The 16,493-nt window shown below is 36.0% G+C and overlaps 4 protein-coding genes across 4 annotated transcripts; 2 read left to right on the plus strand and 2 right to left on the minus strand.

The window, feature by feature from the left end:
* Nucleotides 1-792: 792 nt before the first annotated feature.
* LOC108998484 (17.5 kDa class I heat shock protein-like) lies at nt 793-1,759 on the minus strand. The gene has a single exon (XM_018975039.2). It carries the CDS (start codon nt 1,511-1,513, stop codon nt 1,028-1,030), a length of 486 nt encoding a protein of 161 aa, XP_018830584.1. The 5' UTR covers nt 1,514-1,759; the 3' UTR covers nt 793-1,027.
* Nucleotides 1,760-1,997: 238 nt separating this feature from the next.
* On the plus strand, nt 1,998-2,746 carry LOC108998485 (18.1 kDa class I heat shock protein-like). The gene has a single exon (XM_018975040.2). It carries the CDS (start codon nt 2,100-2,102, stop codon nt 2,577-2,579), a length of 480 nt encoding a protein of 159 aa, XP_018830585.1. The 5' UTR covers nt 1,998-2,099; the 3' UTR covers nt 2,580-2,746.
* A 7,279-nt stretch (nt 2,747-10,025) lies between these two features.
* LOC108998496 (17.5 kDa class I heat shock protein-like) lies at nt 10,026-10,788 on the minus strand. Its single transcript, XM_035685139.1, has one exon. It carries the CDS (start codon nt 10,697-10,699, stop codon nt 10,214-10,216), a length of 486 nt encoding a protein of 161 aa, XP_035541032.1. The 5' UTR covers nt 10,700-10,788; the 3' UTR covers nt 10,026-10,213.
* A 268-nt stretch (nt 10,789-11,056) lies between these two features.
* Nucleotides 11,057-11,974, plus strand: LOC108998497 (18.1 kDa class I heat shock protein-like). Its single transcript, XM_018975054.2, has one exon. It carries the CDS (start codon nt 11,324-11,326, stop codon nt 11,801-11,803), a length of 480 nt encoding a protein of 159 aa, XP_018830599.1. The 5' UTR covers nt 11,057-11,323; the 3' UTR covers nt 11,804-11,974.
* The last annotated feature ends 4,519 nt before the right edge of the window (nt 11,975-16,493 follow it).

Genomic DNA, 16,493 nt, shown 5'->3' on the forward strand with positions numbered 1-16,493 from the left:
ATTAAGGAAGTGATTTTAAGTGTATTTGTGTATTTTTTTTAAATATTAAAAATATTAAAAAATATGAATAAAAAAATAAAAAAAAGATTACAAAATGCAACTATCGGTCAAGTAGAGCGGGCTACTCTGGGCAGCAGAGTAGCCCAACTCATACAATATATCAGCCCAAGCTGGAGCTCCATGGCTTAAGCCTTATTAAAAATAAATAAAAAAAACCACAAAGAATATTTATCGCATCGGATTATCTAATGCACCGCCACAAATACAACCAGTTTCGACACAGAGGCCCAACACAAACAAGTGCAAAGCGAGTATGTGGCTAGTTTCTAGCTGGCATATATGCTCAATTCATACCGTGTATGTATACATGTATTACGTACAGTGATACTGGTCCAAAGCATTGGTACAAATTAAGTCATATATGATTAGACAAGAGCTTTGCTACTTATCAACTCACACACTACACTTGTTTTTATTTTTGTTTTATTCATACTAAACTAATTGAGTTCTTTTACTTATCATCCTTACACTATTTACTTGCTAAGAGGAGAAAAAAATCAAATGTGATGTGTAATGTAGAGATGGTGAATAGAAGAGCTCTAAATAAAATAGAACTTCCATCAGCGAGTTATGTGGTCAGGAACCATGCATCATGCATCATTCATCATTCTAATCTTCCTTCTTTTGATTTTTCATCCATGTGATATTTTCTCTTATATTCAATAAAATGTTTTTCTACAATCTTGCAAGTAGGTGGTAGAGAAAAATGGAACACTTTCATAACGTATATGCAACTGAAGAGGCTAAAATTCAGCTATAGAAGAAATCATTGAAATCGAAAGATTGAAATGAGTATACAAACGTAAACTTGCATGATCAACTTTTCCACACTTATCAAATAAGGCACCAAATACTTTCACACTCGAAGCATAAGAAAAAAAAACAAAAATAAAAACACCAAACTGCAAACCAACAGAACAAGCAAAAAGAGTACTCCATTCTCCATTGAAGATGCAGAGGATGGTAATTAGCCAGAAACCTCAACAGCCCTAACATCAGGCTTCTTCACTTCTTCTTTAGGGATCGTTACGGTGAGAACTCCATTCTCTATTGCAGCTTTGATCTCATTCATCTTTGCATTCTCCGGTAGCTTGAGACTTCTCAAAAACTTGCCATTGCTGCGCTCTAGCCTATGCCATGTGTCGTTCTTGTCTTCATTCCCCAAATTCCTCTCTCCACTTATATGAAGCACTCTTCCATCTTCAACTTCAACCTTCACTTCCTTTTTCTTCAACCCCGGAAGATCGGCCTTGAGTAAGTGGGCTTCTGGTGTCTCATTCCAGTCGATTCGGACGTTGGCAAAAGCTGAGGTTTCCTGACAACATTGGGGGGAACGAGCAGAAGTTAGTGAAGAACGAAGAGCAAAGTCTCTGAAAGGATCCCAGAGTTTGAGGGTAAAAGGATCGAAGATGTTGCTTCGTCGGCTCCCAAAAAAGACTCGAATCGACGACATATTTGTGCTATTACTCTTTTCTTTATGTATTTGGTGTAGGTTTCAATTAGAGCGCAACAGCTTTAGGATTCCCACAACTTCAAACGCTTTCCAAGTTCTTCAATGATACAAAGGTTTCAACTACAGGTTGGGTATTTATAAATAGTCGGTGGGCGTTCTAGTCCTTTCGAGAACATTATTGGTGGCTTTCTGGGTTTGACCAACGAGCTTTTTCTGGGCATTCGTGGGAACATCATTGGCTGACCCCATAGGTCATAACCTGAAGTTTGTACGCCCCATGATAAACGTAAAACATTCTTTTAAAAGAAATGTAGATCTTTCTGATGTGTTTCCTCTTTGGAAGGTCTACGAAGATGCTGGAATGTCTGTCGACAAAATACTAGACCACGGCAAGAGCAGAGCACATGGAAGTCGTTAATAGAGAACGTGAACACTCGGGAAAGTACTCGAAGAATCCTTCACTTCTCGGGAAATCACTCGAAGAATCCTCCTCAAATCTATAAAACCGAGAGCCCATTTTCGTGCTTTTCAAATTTATCAGGATTCCTGAGTTATTTTTGTTAAGTGTCAAATAAAACAAGTGAAGATGTCGTTGATTCCAAGTTCATTTTGTGGCAGACGAAGCAATGTCTTCGATCCATTCTCACTCGAAATATGGGATCCCTTTAAGAATTTTCCACCCTCTTCTTCTTCTCTATCGGGATCTCTGTTTGCGAGGGGGAATTCTGCTTACGTCAATTCTCGCGTGGATTGGAAGGAGACCCCAGAAGCCCACGTGATCAAGGCGGATCTCCCTGGGCTAAAGAAGGAGGAAGTGAAGGTTGAAGTTGAAGACGATAGAGTACTTCAAATAAGCGGGGAGAGGAATGTGGAGAAGGAAGACAAGAACGACAAGTGGCATAGGGTGGAGCGCAGCAGTGGCAAGTTCTTGAGGAGGTTCAGGCTGCCAGAGAACGCAAAGATGGATGAGATTAAGGCTGCGATGGAAAATGGAGTTCTCACTGTTATTGTTCCCAAAGCGGAGATGAAGAAACCTGACGTTAAGGCGATTGAAATTTCCGATTGAAGTTTTTAAGGGTCATCATCCGTATCCATGCGTTACTGATCCTTTTTTAGTTATTTTTTTCCTAATAATTATGGCTTGTAAAATAAAATATAGAGGTGGGAAGTGATTGTACGAAGCGTTAGTAACCCTGTTTAATCATTCTAAGCTGCTAATATTTTGTGTACGAAGCGTTCGTGCAAATGTCTGTGTAAATGTTGCTCTTAATAATTTTTAATGTTCAAGTTTTTTATTCATCTGAATGAAAAAATCAAACGCATCAGAAGAACCGACTGAAACAGGAATATTTGGCACGTAAATGGAACAGCAAAGAGCAGCGAACAAGTAATCAAAATTAAAATAACGATTCTGAGCATTTGGCCTGGACAATGAGCTCCATTGTTTCCTCCAAATACATTGAAATAATATGGAAGAAATAAGCGAAAACAGAGAAAAAAGAAACACCTCCACACCGATCAAAATTGCAATTCAGAGGAACAAATGATAAATTAAACAACCAATAAAGGAAATAGATTTCCAGACCCATAGTAATGTGCATTTATAGAGAGAGACAAGACTGGAAGATGAAACTTGGAATCAACGACACACTCATGATTTGCTTTATTCTTTCGCTGTTAGTACAGGGCGAAATTAGTAGATGAAACTTGTTATTGTAGGATCACTAGCTTACAGCAGCCGTACTTGTGAATTCTGGGTGATTCGGGAAGAAAGCTCACGAGTGAACATGGCCTCCTTCGTTTATGCAGATGAAATGAGATTGAATGAGTTTGGATCATATGCAATGTCCTACCCTTTCTCTGTTTTGAAAACAATTACACAAAGAAGCAATATGCTCACGTCTCTGAAACAACACAAATAAAAGTAAAATAACATATTAATACTTGCTTCAAAACAATTACACAAAGAAGCAAAACCTCACACCTCATTGCTTGACGGCGTCGATTGTGTGACAATACTATTTTGGGTTCCAATACCGAAACCATCAACAACAACACCAAGTTTAGATTTCGGGAGCTCACCCAATTGTGATTCGTCATGAAAGATTTTGTCTAAATTTCAGTACAAAAATACACATATCTATTAGAAAGGAATATGCATACCTATTTATTATATACAATTAATACAAACAAATTAATACCTGTTTATTCTTTTTCTTGGTTGCGACCTTCTCTACATGCGAAACCTTTCGTTTTGTTGGGGGTCTACCTTTCCCCAGGATAACGTGGGGGTTTAATATTTTCTTTCTCCTTGGTTGAATTGGACTTTAACTCAAGTGTTAAGCCTTTAGATTTATGCTCAAAGTCATCTAAATAGCGTATGAATGCATTGACGTGGTCATCACTTAAGGATACATGCATAGTTAATTTCAAATATCATTTAACCACAACCTCATACCTCCATGCGTCTGCATTGTCCAGCAAATCATCATAGCTACTTTTCACCAGTGTGTATCTTCTCTTTAAATCATTTTTCCATCAATCCAATACATATTTTTCAGATAGCACTTTAAGTTTCTTCATATGACATACTCTAAAAACATGCCTACAGTCATCTCAAACAATGCACATGTGCATTTAGCTACACATTCCTATTTGTTGTAGTAAACTGAGTACTGAACCATTTTCACATGGTCATCAATGAAAATTTCATCCAAAACATCAAAAGTGGATATGCAACCCTGCGTGCTGACAAATGTGCAATTACATAAAATCATCCCCAATACCTTTCTTTGAACCTCTTTAAACTTGCATTTGTATACACTGATTGAAACAGCTTCTCAATGGAAAATGAGGATATGCTTGGGATTGTTTGGTTGAAGGAATTGAAATTAGCTATCACCTCAACCTCCACATTTTTCCTCAGAGCATTGTCAAATTGTTCGATAAATTCATTCAAACTCGTACCAAAATGTACAAACCTGTCAAAAAAGGCATTCATGCTTTTAGACTGCTGTGTAGTGCACATACCAACCCACAATACACTCTTCAAGTAAATTGGTACCTAAAAAGACCTCTCACCATACAACCCATGCAACCATGCATTAGAACAAAGTTCATAGTTTTGAAGTAGTTGCGCCCCCACTTGTCCGCAAATTCTGTACAAGTCTATGAATCATATAGAACACTCTAAATGGAAGTCTTTAGCCTTGCATTGAATTGGGAATGGGACTCCAATTTTTCTAGCAGTTTCTGCATGATATGCCACAAACAATATCTCTGGTGACTGTCTGGAAATACAATGGCAATAACACTCTTCATTGTCCGGTCTTGGTCTGTTATGATGGCTTTGGGAGCTCGACCATTCGTGCACTTCAACCATGCTTGAAATAACCATACAAAAGTACTTGTGACCTCGCTTGAAATCAAGCCAGCTCCTAACAGTATAGACTGTCCATGATGGTTGATACCAACAAAGGGAGCAAAAGGCATACCATACCTATTTGTTAGATATGTTGTATCAAATGTGATAACATCTCCGAAATACTCATATGCTGATCGACTTTGTACGTCAGCCCACAACACATTTTTTACTCTGAACTCCTCATCCACATCCATGACAGAAATAAAGCCATAATTCATCTCCCTCATTCTCTCAAAGTAGTCACTAATTGCTTTGCCACCTCCTTTACCCAGCTTTAAGTATTTGCCTTTGTCAATAAAATTCCGATAATCACCCCCCCCCCGCTTCAACAACAAGTGAATTGAAATTCTTGTTCGTTTGAATACCGACTCTATCATTCAAATCAAACATCATTTGACTGTATTCATCAAAACACTTATGAGATCTAAAAATCTAGACTTCTGTGGGCTTACAGTATGATTGTGAGCAATCTCAACAATGGTCAAAACCCACACCCCACTAATCAAGTGAGCATTTACCTTCGCCTTATAGTCTATTTTAATTGTTGGTCATGGCCTTGCAACATTACTGCTGCTAGGATGGTACTTGCCACCATGCGCACATCCAATTGTTACATATTTGACACTCATCTTCCTCTCTCATTATCCTTTGTGTCTTTACACCAAAATCCATTTGCTTGACATATCGTTTGTAATAAACCAGAATCTCTTTCTCAGTGGCAAACTCCATACTAGATTTTGGTTCATTGACCCGTTCATCATCACCCGATACTTCATTAGTCCCATTCGAAGCTTTATTTATGTCGGATGTCACTTTTGAAAATGTAAGAAAATGGTTGGGATTATCATTTATATTAAATAGAATGGTTGTGAAATCATCGGGTTAAAAGTGTAATACCGTTAATAATATGAGGGCTTTCATCAGTTATGTGTGATGTACCTCTAATATTCTTCTCACTTTCTGTGCTATTATGCACGGTTGATGACCCGCTTAGGCGTTGGGGGGGTCTTTTCAGATCTTCTAAACGTTTTCGGATAGCTCGACAAAGGGTTGGGTATAGTTGGTCCAAGAGGTGGCACTGATGGATGTTGTAATTATGTAGCTCTGTTAGTTCATTGCTAATGCACATGGAACAAAAGTTGAAAAATAAATAAATCTACGTTGCTAGTCTCTACAAATCTTTTCAACTCCTCCGGATTGTTGAACGAAGGATAGGGTATAGTTGGTCCAAGATGTGACATTGACAAATGCTGAATTATCACACATTGTGAAAATGTTTTCCCAAATTAACAAATTTGGGTACGGATATGGCGTTGGATATGTATTTGGAGGAATTATAAATGACGAATAGTATGGATTGATGGTCGGATATCCCTATAATACACAAATAAACACTACATTAACTACATAGAAATATCGAACACAAAGACGTATCCAAATTACTGATGTGTATCATACTTGGGTTAATGACATCGATGTAAAAGGCCTGAGTGACGTTCTATCTTCTTCTTTATCCATCGCGCTATTCAACTGAAAGTGCAGTAGTAGTTTAGAAATTAACAACCATGTGCAATTTGTTTCATCTCAAGGTCAAGATATTGTATATTTGCAACTAAAATATTTTACCTGAAGATGCAATAGTAGTTTAGAAATCAGAACCCATTGGCATTTTGTTTTATCACAAGGCCAAGATATTGGCTGTTTGCAACTAAATTGGGTATTCAAAATGAAGAAAAACATGCATATTCGAAATGAAGAGAAAAACATGCGTATTCAAAATAAATTGGGTAAAGAAGAAAAATGTGTGTTTTAGTTTAGGAAAAAAAATTAATTCCACGGTGGCAATAAGTGTGCAGTGTGAAGAGCCTTACGGCTTCTTTGTAGACTTACTCAATATGAAAAAGGGTGTACGTTTTGAGAGTTTTTCTAGAAGAAAGGGATGTGTTCTTTTAGTGGAGATAGGAGCTCAACCACTTGTGTATAGTTGATTCGAGCTATACGACAATCAGTTAGACTATTGTATCCTAGAGAAGACAAGTCAAGAGGATGTCTGTTGCATCGGTTCATTTGAAACTTTGTATGTTGAAGAGAGCTTGAATCTCCTTCAAGAGAGTGAGATTTCTGTGCCTCAGTTCAGTCCAAACTAGTTTTATTTGAATGTTAGTTTCATTCTAATCTCTATTATATTATTATGTATTTTACTAAAAAATGCACGGAAAGCGTAGGAGATCTCAACAAGTCATTCCGTTTTAAGGGAGCCTATTTCAATAGATGGAAATGAAAGGTGCTCTTCCATCTAAACCTTCTTAATGTCTCCAACATTCTCATGACAAATGTAAATTTAATTTATGAAAATATTGTCTTGCGCAAAGGTCGGGATTCTCGAAATAGTCATTGGAAGCCGTAAAGAAATTTTAAAAAAAAAAAAATAGTAGATCTCACAAAAAGGGGCTTTCCAAGCTAAAAGAATAAGAACTAAGGACCTCTTTACAAAATCGAACTTGTTTTGTATGTGGAAAAAGTGAGCATTTTGCTCAAATTTGCAAGTTTTGGAAGTGAGAAAATAATTCTCAAGTTAACATAACTGAGGAACTATTTATAGTATGGATTACAAACATTAACATGGTTTGATTTGTTGAAGGGTGGTGGATAAATTCTCGTGCCAATAGGCATGTCTGCTTTTATAAAAGTTGATTAAAAAATTATGCTCCCTTTGAAGAAGAGAAAACAATTACACTCTGGAAGATATTTCTAGATATATTGAAATTCTAAAACTTTTAGAGAGCATACGAAGATTATAATTTTTTTTGTTGGGGGGGGGGGGATTTTTTACAAGGGTCCAATACTGTGGTCAAGGGTTATCACCTATAATATAATTGTGCCTCTAACTATTGGGAGATGCTTAAAGGTAAAGTTGTTTGGCTCATCCTTCTTTTGTGATCCGATTAGCTCTTCGTCAAATTATCCGAAAAAAGGTATGCTTTTTATTTCATATTATTTTATTAGATTCAATATTGTGAATTATAGATTGTCGAAATACCCTTTTAGAAATTAAAGTCTCATGTTAAAACATTTAATATCTGGTATCAAAGCCTATGGTTACAGATTATCTATGCTCTCGATGTTGAATCTTGATTAAAACTATGATTTTTGGACTGATCATATTGAGTATCTCTTTTAATACTGACTGATTGAGGTATTTTCTGATATTTAGTTTTCAAACATCACTCAAACACAAAATGCTTTTTAATTTCAAATTTTTAACTTTTTCATCTATTCATTACTTAATCATTACAATTTTTTCAAATTCCAAACAAAACACAAATAGTAATGCAGGTTTTTTAAATTTTCAAACAAAGATAATATTAAAAAATTATATTCAAACAATTTTTTAATTTTACGATATTTTTATTCAACTTTTTCTCTTTACATTTTCAAAATCTAATAAAGTGCGCATCTTAACTCAAACTATTTTAGTATTATTTACAAACCATTTCATTATTATTCATTGATATTTTGGAATATTCTAAGTATCCAAATGAGCCCGTGTTAATGCAATTTAAATGGAAAAAAAACTTGATACTAAAAAAGGCTCGAGAAACAAAGGAGTGGTTCTTTCTTACAAAATGTTTGTTCCAGAATCTAAATTGTTTATTTGTAATGTTGATTGAAGCATTGAATATTAATTGATTTTATGGGAATCGGATCAGCTGGAAGTTTTGATCAAGATCGGGAATATTGTTGTGCTGGTGTAGTAATTTGAACTTTTGCCTAGAAGAAGTCCCCTCTCAACTGATATGATCCATTTTATTGGCCTTTATCAATGGTTGGTGAGAAAGTTAATTTTATGTCGCTTTATCCATTTCTTTCTTCTTGGCTTTACTGAGCATTTGACCATTTTCTCTCTTTTCCCTCTCTTTCCGTCACCTCCCTCTTTCTCGCTGACACTTGCTTTTCTTTGTCCCCTCTTAATTTATCTCTTCTTGGCTTCTTGATAATGATCTTTTGGTGGGCTGAGCCTGAGATATTTTATCCATTTAAAAAACAAACTCCAAAACGAGAATAAAGGGTTAGAAATGAAATTAGTAGAAGTGATAGGTAGTCAGAGCATAACATAACACAGGTGGATGCGTGAAAAAATAATAATTTTGTGTACATGTTTTGGAGAGTAAACTTATATTACCGATAAATTCTGGAATGTGTTTGTCCATGAGAATTTTGTTTTCCATCTAATTTGTTGCTCGTCTTTGTCCATGTGAGACTAAAAGGCAATTTTTAAGGAAGTTAATGGGAGCTGGAGAATGCCCAAAACCACATTATTGGATCCTCCTCGCCAGGATGAGTCAAATGACCACATAGATGCGGCCAGAGCAAGGGGTTGAAACCCAATAGTGGGGTAGCGACAGCAAGAAAGAAAGAAACAAAGAAGAAGAATGCTAGGATCATTCTCCGGAGCTCCATGGCCCAAGGCTCATTAAAAATAAATTAAAAAAATCACAACGAATATTTATCGCATTGGATTATCAAATCGCACCGCCACAAATACAACCAGTTTCGATAGATAGAGTCCCAACACAAACAAGTGCAAAGCTAGTATGTGGTCAGTTTGTAGCTGGCATATATGTTCAGTTCATACCGTGTATGTATACATGTATTACGTACAATAATATTGGTCCAAATCATTGGTACAAATTAAGTCATCTCTGATTGCATATAAGAACTTTTTTTTTTTTATCAAATGCGTGGTGTATGGATACGATGAATATAAGAAATTCTTCAATTTAGCAAGAATAAAAAAAAAAAATCAAATGTGATATGTACTATAAGCATGATGAGTATAATAGTTCTAAATAAAATAGAACTTCCATCTGCTAGTTATGTGGTCAAGAACCATGCATTATTCATCAGCATTCTCATCATTCTGATCTTTCTTTCTTTTGATCCATATAATATTTTTTCTTATATTCAACAAAATGTTTTTCCACAATCTTGCATGTAGGTGGTAGAGAAAAATGGAACACTTTCATATCGTTTATGCGATTGAAGAGGCTAAAATTCAGCTATAGAAGAAATCATTGAAAAATAATCGAGAGATTGAAACGAGTATAAAAACGTAAACTTGCATGATCAACTTTTCCACACCTATCAAATAAGGCACCAAATACTTTCACACTCAAAGAATAGGAAAATATAAATAAAAACAGAAACACGAAATTGCAAACCAACAGAACAAGCAAAAAGACTCCATTCTCCATCGAAGATGCAGAGGATGGTAATTAGCCAGATATCTCAACGACCTTGACATCAAGCTTCTTCACTTCTTCTTTAGGGATCGTTACGGTGAGAACTCCATTCTCCATTGTAGCTTTAATCTCATTCATCTTTGCATTATCCGGCAGCCTGAGACTCCTCAAAAACTTGCCACTATTGTGCTCCAGCCTATGCCATGTGTCGTTCTTGTCTTCATTCTCTGAATTCCTCTCTCCGCTTATCTGAAGCACTCTTCCATCTTCAACTTCAACCTTCACTTCCTCTTTTTTCAACCCTGGAAGATCCGCCTTGAGTAAGTGGGCTTCTGGTGTCTCCTTCCAGTCGATTCGAATGTTGGCAAAAGCCGAAGTTTCCTGACAACACTGGGAGGTACGGACATAAGTTAGTGAAGAACGAAGAGCAAAATCTTCGAAAGGGTCCCAGAGTTTGAGGATAAAAGGATTGAAGATGTTTCTTTGTCGGCCCCCCAAAAAGACTCTAATCGACGACATATTTGTGCTATTACTCTTTTATTTATGGATTTGGTGTAGGTTTCAATTAGAGCATAACAGCTTTAAGATTTCCACAATTTCAAACGCGTTCCAAGTTCTTCAAATGATATGTAGGCTTCAACGACAGGTTGGGTATTTATAAATACTCGGTGGGCGTTCTAGTCCTTTCCAGAACATTATTGGTGGCTTCCGCAGTTTGACCAACGTACATTTTCTGGGCATTCGTGGGAACATCACCGGCTGACCCTATAAGTTTGTGGACCCCACAAATGTAATGAGTTGCAAACATTCGTTTAATAAAACATTAGATCTTGCTGATGTGTGTTTTCCTCTTTGGAAGGTCCGCGAAGATGCTGGAAAGTCTTGCGACCAAATACTAAGACCACGGCCAGAGCACATAGAAGGCGTTAATTGAAAACGAGAACACTCGGGAAAGTACTCGAAGAATCCTTCAGTTCTCGGGAAATCACTCGAAGAATCCTCCACAAATCTATAAGTCCGAGAGCCCATTTTCGTGTTTTTCAAACTTATAAGAATTCCTGAGTGATTTTTGTAATCTTTCTCAACTCAATCTTAGTCGATTGCTCTGCTTCCATACGCAAGTGTCAAAGAAAACAACTGAAGATGTCGTTGGTTCCAAGTTCATTTTGTGGCAGACGAAGCAATGTCTTCAATCCATTCTCGCTCGAAATATGGGATCCCTTTAAGAGTTTTCCACTCACTTCTTCTTCTCTATCAGGATCTCAGTTTGCGAGGGAGAATTCTTCTTTCGTCAATTCACGCGTGGATTGGAAGGAGACCCCAGAAGCCCACGTGTTCAAGGCGGATCTCCCTGGGCTCAAGAAGGAGGAAGTGAAAGTTGAAGTTGAAGATGACAGAGTGCTTCAGATAAGCGGGGAGAGGAATGTGGAGAAGGAAGACAAAACCGACACTTGGCACAGGGTGGAGCGCAGCAGTGGCAAGTTCTTGAGGAGGTTCAGGTTGCCAGAGAACGCAAAGATGGATGAGATTAAGGCTGCGATGGAAAATGGGGTTCTCACTGTTACCGTTCCCAAAGCTGAGGTGAAGAAACCAGTCGTCAAGGCAATTGAAATTTACGGTTGAATGTTTAAACTGAGCTTTTTTTTCATTTTTCGTTTTTCTATTAATTAAAGCTTGTAAAATAAAATATAGAAGTGGGACGTGAATGAACGCGTGTCGTTGTGTTTTGGAAAGCATGCATTTGTGTACGAAGCGTTCAAGAAAATGTTGCTCTAAATAATTTTTAAACGTTTTAATAGCTGTGTTTTGTTTTTATTTTTTCATTTGAAGTTTTGAAAAAATCAAATCCATCAGAAGCATCAATTAAAATAGGTATATTTAACACGTAAACGGAATGGTAAAGAACAGTGAAAGAGTTATCAAAATTACAAGTCAGAGCATTTTGGCCTTGAAATTTAGCTTGTTGAGTTCTAATTTCCTGAAAACCAGCTCCATTGTTTCCTCCAAATACATTGAAATAATATGGAAAGAAAAAACAGAGAAAAAAAGAAATTTTCACATCGATAAAAATCGCAATTCAGAGCAAGAAATGAAATATTAAACAACGAAACAAAAAGATAAAGATTTCCAGACTGGAAAGATGTTCACTAAAGCCAAGTTTTTCCGAGAAAACTCGGGCAAATAGATAGCCAGTGAAGAGCCGTAAGGCCAGGGAAGCCATGTCACTTCGTCAATCACTAACGAATCTTTAATCAACGACACTCTCATGATCATTTGCTTTATTCTTTCGCTGTTAGAACTGGACGAAAGTAGATTTTCTAGAAGAAAGCTTGAAACGTTATTGGTAAGGATCACTTGTTTACAGCTGCAGTACTGCTCGTGAGTTCTGGGTGATTTGGTAAGACAAGCCAACATGTACGTAAGTTTGTCAAGAATTCGGAATGTTGGAGAGTGAGATTAGATGAAATAAAAATTTTGTGAATATTAATAAGGTTGTTTGTGAATATTATTATGATAGTTTGATTTAGGTATTTATTTGTTTTTGTAAAATGAGAGAAAAAAATTAAATATTATTATAATATTATTTTTAATATTATTTTTATTTTTAAATTTAAAGAATGAGACAATATTGATTCAGCCCGAACTAGGGGCTCAAGTACTAGGGATGCCCTTCTTTCGTAAAGAGTTATAGATCATGCTTGGAGGCTAACCACCCTGTTTATTAGGGTGGAGACTCTTACCTTGTGAATACAAATATAATGATGATCCAATATTTCCGTGATATATCTTATGACTAAGTCTCATATGTAGGGGCGGAGCTATGTTGTAGGTTGGGAGGCTATCGACCTCCAAAAATTTTAAAAATTAGTCTTTTATATTATATAATTATAATTTAAGTATAAATATTCTTAAAATATTTAAGATTGTCCTCCTAACACTCAAACATATAATATATCACTCAAATATCTTTAAGTCTATTAACATAATAGTCTTGATTTAACATCTCTATCTCTCTTTATTTATCTTTGGTGTGCATTGTGTGGTTTGTTTAGTTTCATATCAATGATATCATATAAGTTTTTCTTGTCTTTCTGACCTTATATATATAGTTACACGATTTTTTTATTTTTTATTTTTTATTTTTCATTTGGGTCATTCTCGACTTCATTAAATTTCTTGCGACCTGTATATAATCTTCCTTTACAACCTTAGAAATATTTTTAACCATATATTAATCAGTTAACTACCTAGAAGTTTCAAGAGAGTTTATCTAATAGTTAAAACAAATTTGGAAGATTCTTGTATATGAGAGGTAGCAAATTTATCTAGCTAGATGATTGATGAGACGTTTCTAGAGAGATAGCGAGTATGTGAATAATTTATTTTCTTTTGTGAAGAATTTATTAGTTATTCATATGCTTTTTTTTGTTCACTTATTAATAGTAATACAATTATACAATAAAAAATCTAATGACTTTTATATTATTAGATACTTTTTCAGATTTATTCTTAATCTATAAATTTTTCTTAAAATTTAAAAAAATATGAGTAAATCGAAAAAAATTGTATAATTTTATGACGTATGATTATTTTTTTATATAGTCATGTGTAAAAAGTATATATTACTTATGCTGATACATACCGCACACTTTGTCGATCGCCCCCCCAGACACCACATCCTAGTTCCGTCCCAGCTCATATGAACTTGATCAATTAACAATACTGGTCTAATATTCTCCACGTTTATATATAGAGGCAACAAGTAACTCTCTGGTCGGATTATTGAGGCTTCGTTTGGTTTCAAAAATTCTCTCAACTCATCTCAACTCATCATTACAATTTTTTCAAATCCCAACATAAAATATAATAAACAATTCAATTTTTTCAAATCTCAAAATAATAATAATATTAAAAAATAATATTCTAACAATATTTTATCATCTCAACTCAACTCACTTCAACATCCAAACACAACCTGAGTCTTCTTAAACTATCACCCCTCGTTTATTACTAACTTAGACATAAGAGATGTCTTAGACACATCGTGCCACCAACTTATTTCCAGGTGAACGGTTATAGCCGGTGGTGGGACATGTCCTTTACAGAATTGTATTTATTTTTTGTTTCAAATTTTGGGAAAGTTGTATAAGTGATTAATTTGAAAAAATAGTAATGATTAATTTGAAAATATTTGTATTTGAATGATATTTAGAAAGACAATGAGAAGAGATGAGATAATAATTATTTCCAAACATTCCCATTTCATGGGATTTCTAGTGTATGTTTCTCCTGTTGTAGTTCTCGAGCAGTTATCGAGCGTTTTAGCATCTTTGGGAACCTTCTGAAGACCCATGTGACTCATAGGCCCGCCATAACGAAGCCAAAGTTAAATGATCATAATTTCGTAAACCTGTACTGAAACTCGAGGATAATGGTATCACAGTCCACGATCAGAATTCATGGACCATGGGCCTTGGGCCAATTTATTCTCATTTACAACTTCCTTTACTTTAATGCTACCTATTATTTGGACTACAATAGAGTTAATGGGTCTTGAGCCTTAGTTTTTTTTTTGTATGCCTTTAGTTGGATTAGCCTAGGCCCATGTAAGGGTCATCTTCTTTATGTATGAGTCAAGGCTCTAGGGTTTAATCATTCAGAAAGTTAATAAAAATTTGGTTTCTTTTTTCTTATCTTCTTCTTCATTTCTTCTATGGAGATGCTCTCATCGAAGTGAGCAATTTCAGTCTATTTTTCTTTTAAGTAACTAGATGTGTGTTACAAGTGGTATCTAGAGCCAGCATTTCCTTTGGTAGCTACTTTATCAATCCATGGAAATTGACAAAATTATCTCATCATTACTCAATATCAAAGAGCATGTCGAACAATCAGAACAACGTTTGAATGTTATTTTGTAGGCATTTAAAGATGTCAAGAACAATCTTAAAAATTTTCAGAACAACTTCAATGAAGAGTTCTCAAATCTGGAAAGCCAACTCTATGCTCTGCAAGAAGAGAAAAAATATACAGCAACAATGGAAGAAAATGAGGTAGTCATCCCTGCTAGGCTTACTCTTTCTCATGTTTCCATAAATCCCGTCAGAAACCAAAAATCATTTCCACCATTCTCTGATCTCCCTCTTTGAATCTTGTGTCGCTCTCTTCCTCTCAGAAATTATTTTCCTGTTCGTTCGGTCATACCTAGCACCATCTACTCACTAATCATCAGATGGGAGTTTGATCCCAGTGGCGTCGACGAAGCTCAGATTGTTAAGCTCGGGGAGGTTGCAGTCTCCATCGAAGAGGAGGATGAAGATCCCATCCTGGATCTGAGAGTGCCTACTTCTCTATCTCTCAGTACATTTCCATCATCGTTGTTTTCGACTGTCACCACCACGAGTGCTTTGACTCCGGTTGCTACTAGCAGTAGTAGTACTATTACACAAAGTGCCTTTTTTGTGCCTGGTTTAGGAGTAAGTACTTCTTCGATTGCGAGCAATGCTTCAACAACAACTCTTGCCAAATCTGCTGCTTCTTCCAGCGGCATGGGATCTTTCACAGGTTTTGGAATTACGAGAGCAACTGCTGCTTCATTGGGACTTCCGGGTTTTTCGTTTAGTAAACAATCAATGCCTGTTTCATCCTCACAAGCACATTCGACAACTATCGAGCCTCTTTTTGGTGTCTCTTCAACTTTTGCAACTCAGACATCATCTCTTGTGTATGGAGACAACAAGAAACTCGAGGGGAGCAGGGGACTTACCGAGAAAGCAGCTACAAATCCCGTGTGTATGGGTAAGAAATTTTTTGTTCCTGACTCCCTCAGTTGTTTGATAATATGACTGAAAAGCTATGCAAATTGGAGCATATTGGAAATCTTCTTTCAAAATTATTGGAGAATTTGAGAATGGTCCTTGGTGGCACCGAATTTTTAATGGATATAATATTACAATTTGGATGGTGGTATTAAACCTTGGCTCCAAAGGCTTTCTGGTTTCATGTCTAATTAAGTATGCTAACAATATTGTGAAGGTGTATTCCACGTCAATGGCCATGCTGCTTACCATGGTTTTATCTGTATACTTATTCAATTTTAAGCCTACGCTGCAGTTTTTCTTGGGTTTTATCATCTGCATGATGTCTTTACTCATGTATTTTGCACCTCCATACTCTTTTGTTATAAAAGCTTGTGGTCAGTACTTGAGTGTTGGAGAAGGTGGGACGATGCAGTCAGTTGATATAGGGAATATTTTTGTGAGGATTTATGCAGCTATCACCATAATTGAGCTTGCAAGTCGGGTGTTTGATAAAA

This window comes from Juglans regia, chromosome 14 (assembly GCF_001411555.2).
Source record: "Juglans regia cultivar Chandler chromosome 14, Walnut 2.0, whole genome shotgun sequence".
NCBI lineage: Eukaryota > Viridiplantae > Streptophyta > Magnoliopsida > Fagales > Juglandaceae > Juglans > Juglans regia.

Coding starts and splice junctions, on each gene's coding strand:
- LOC108998496 (XM_035685139.1), bottom strand. CDS start 10,699: ATGTCGTCGATTAGAGTCTTTTTGGGGGGCCGACAAAGAAACATCTTC.
- LOC108998497 (XM_018975054.2), top strand. CDS start 11,324: ATGTCGTTGGTTCCAAGTTCATTTTGTGGCAGACGAAGCAATGTCTTC.
- LOC108998485 (XM_018975040.2), top strand. CDS start 2,100: ATGTCGTTGATTCCAAGTTCATTTTGTGGCAGACGAAGCAATGTCTTC.
- LOC108998484 (XM_018975039.2), bottom strand. CDS start 1,513: ATGTCGTCGATTCGAGTCTTTTTTGGGAGCCGACGAAGCAACATCTTC.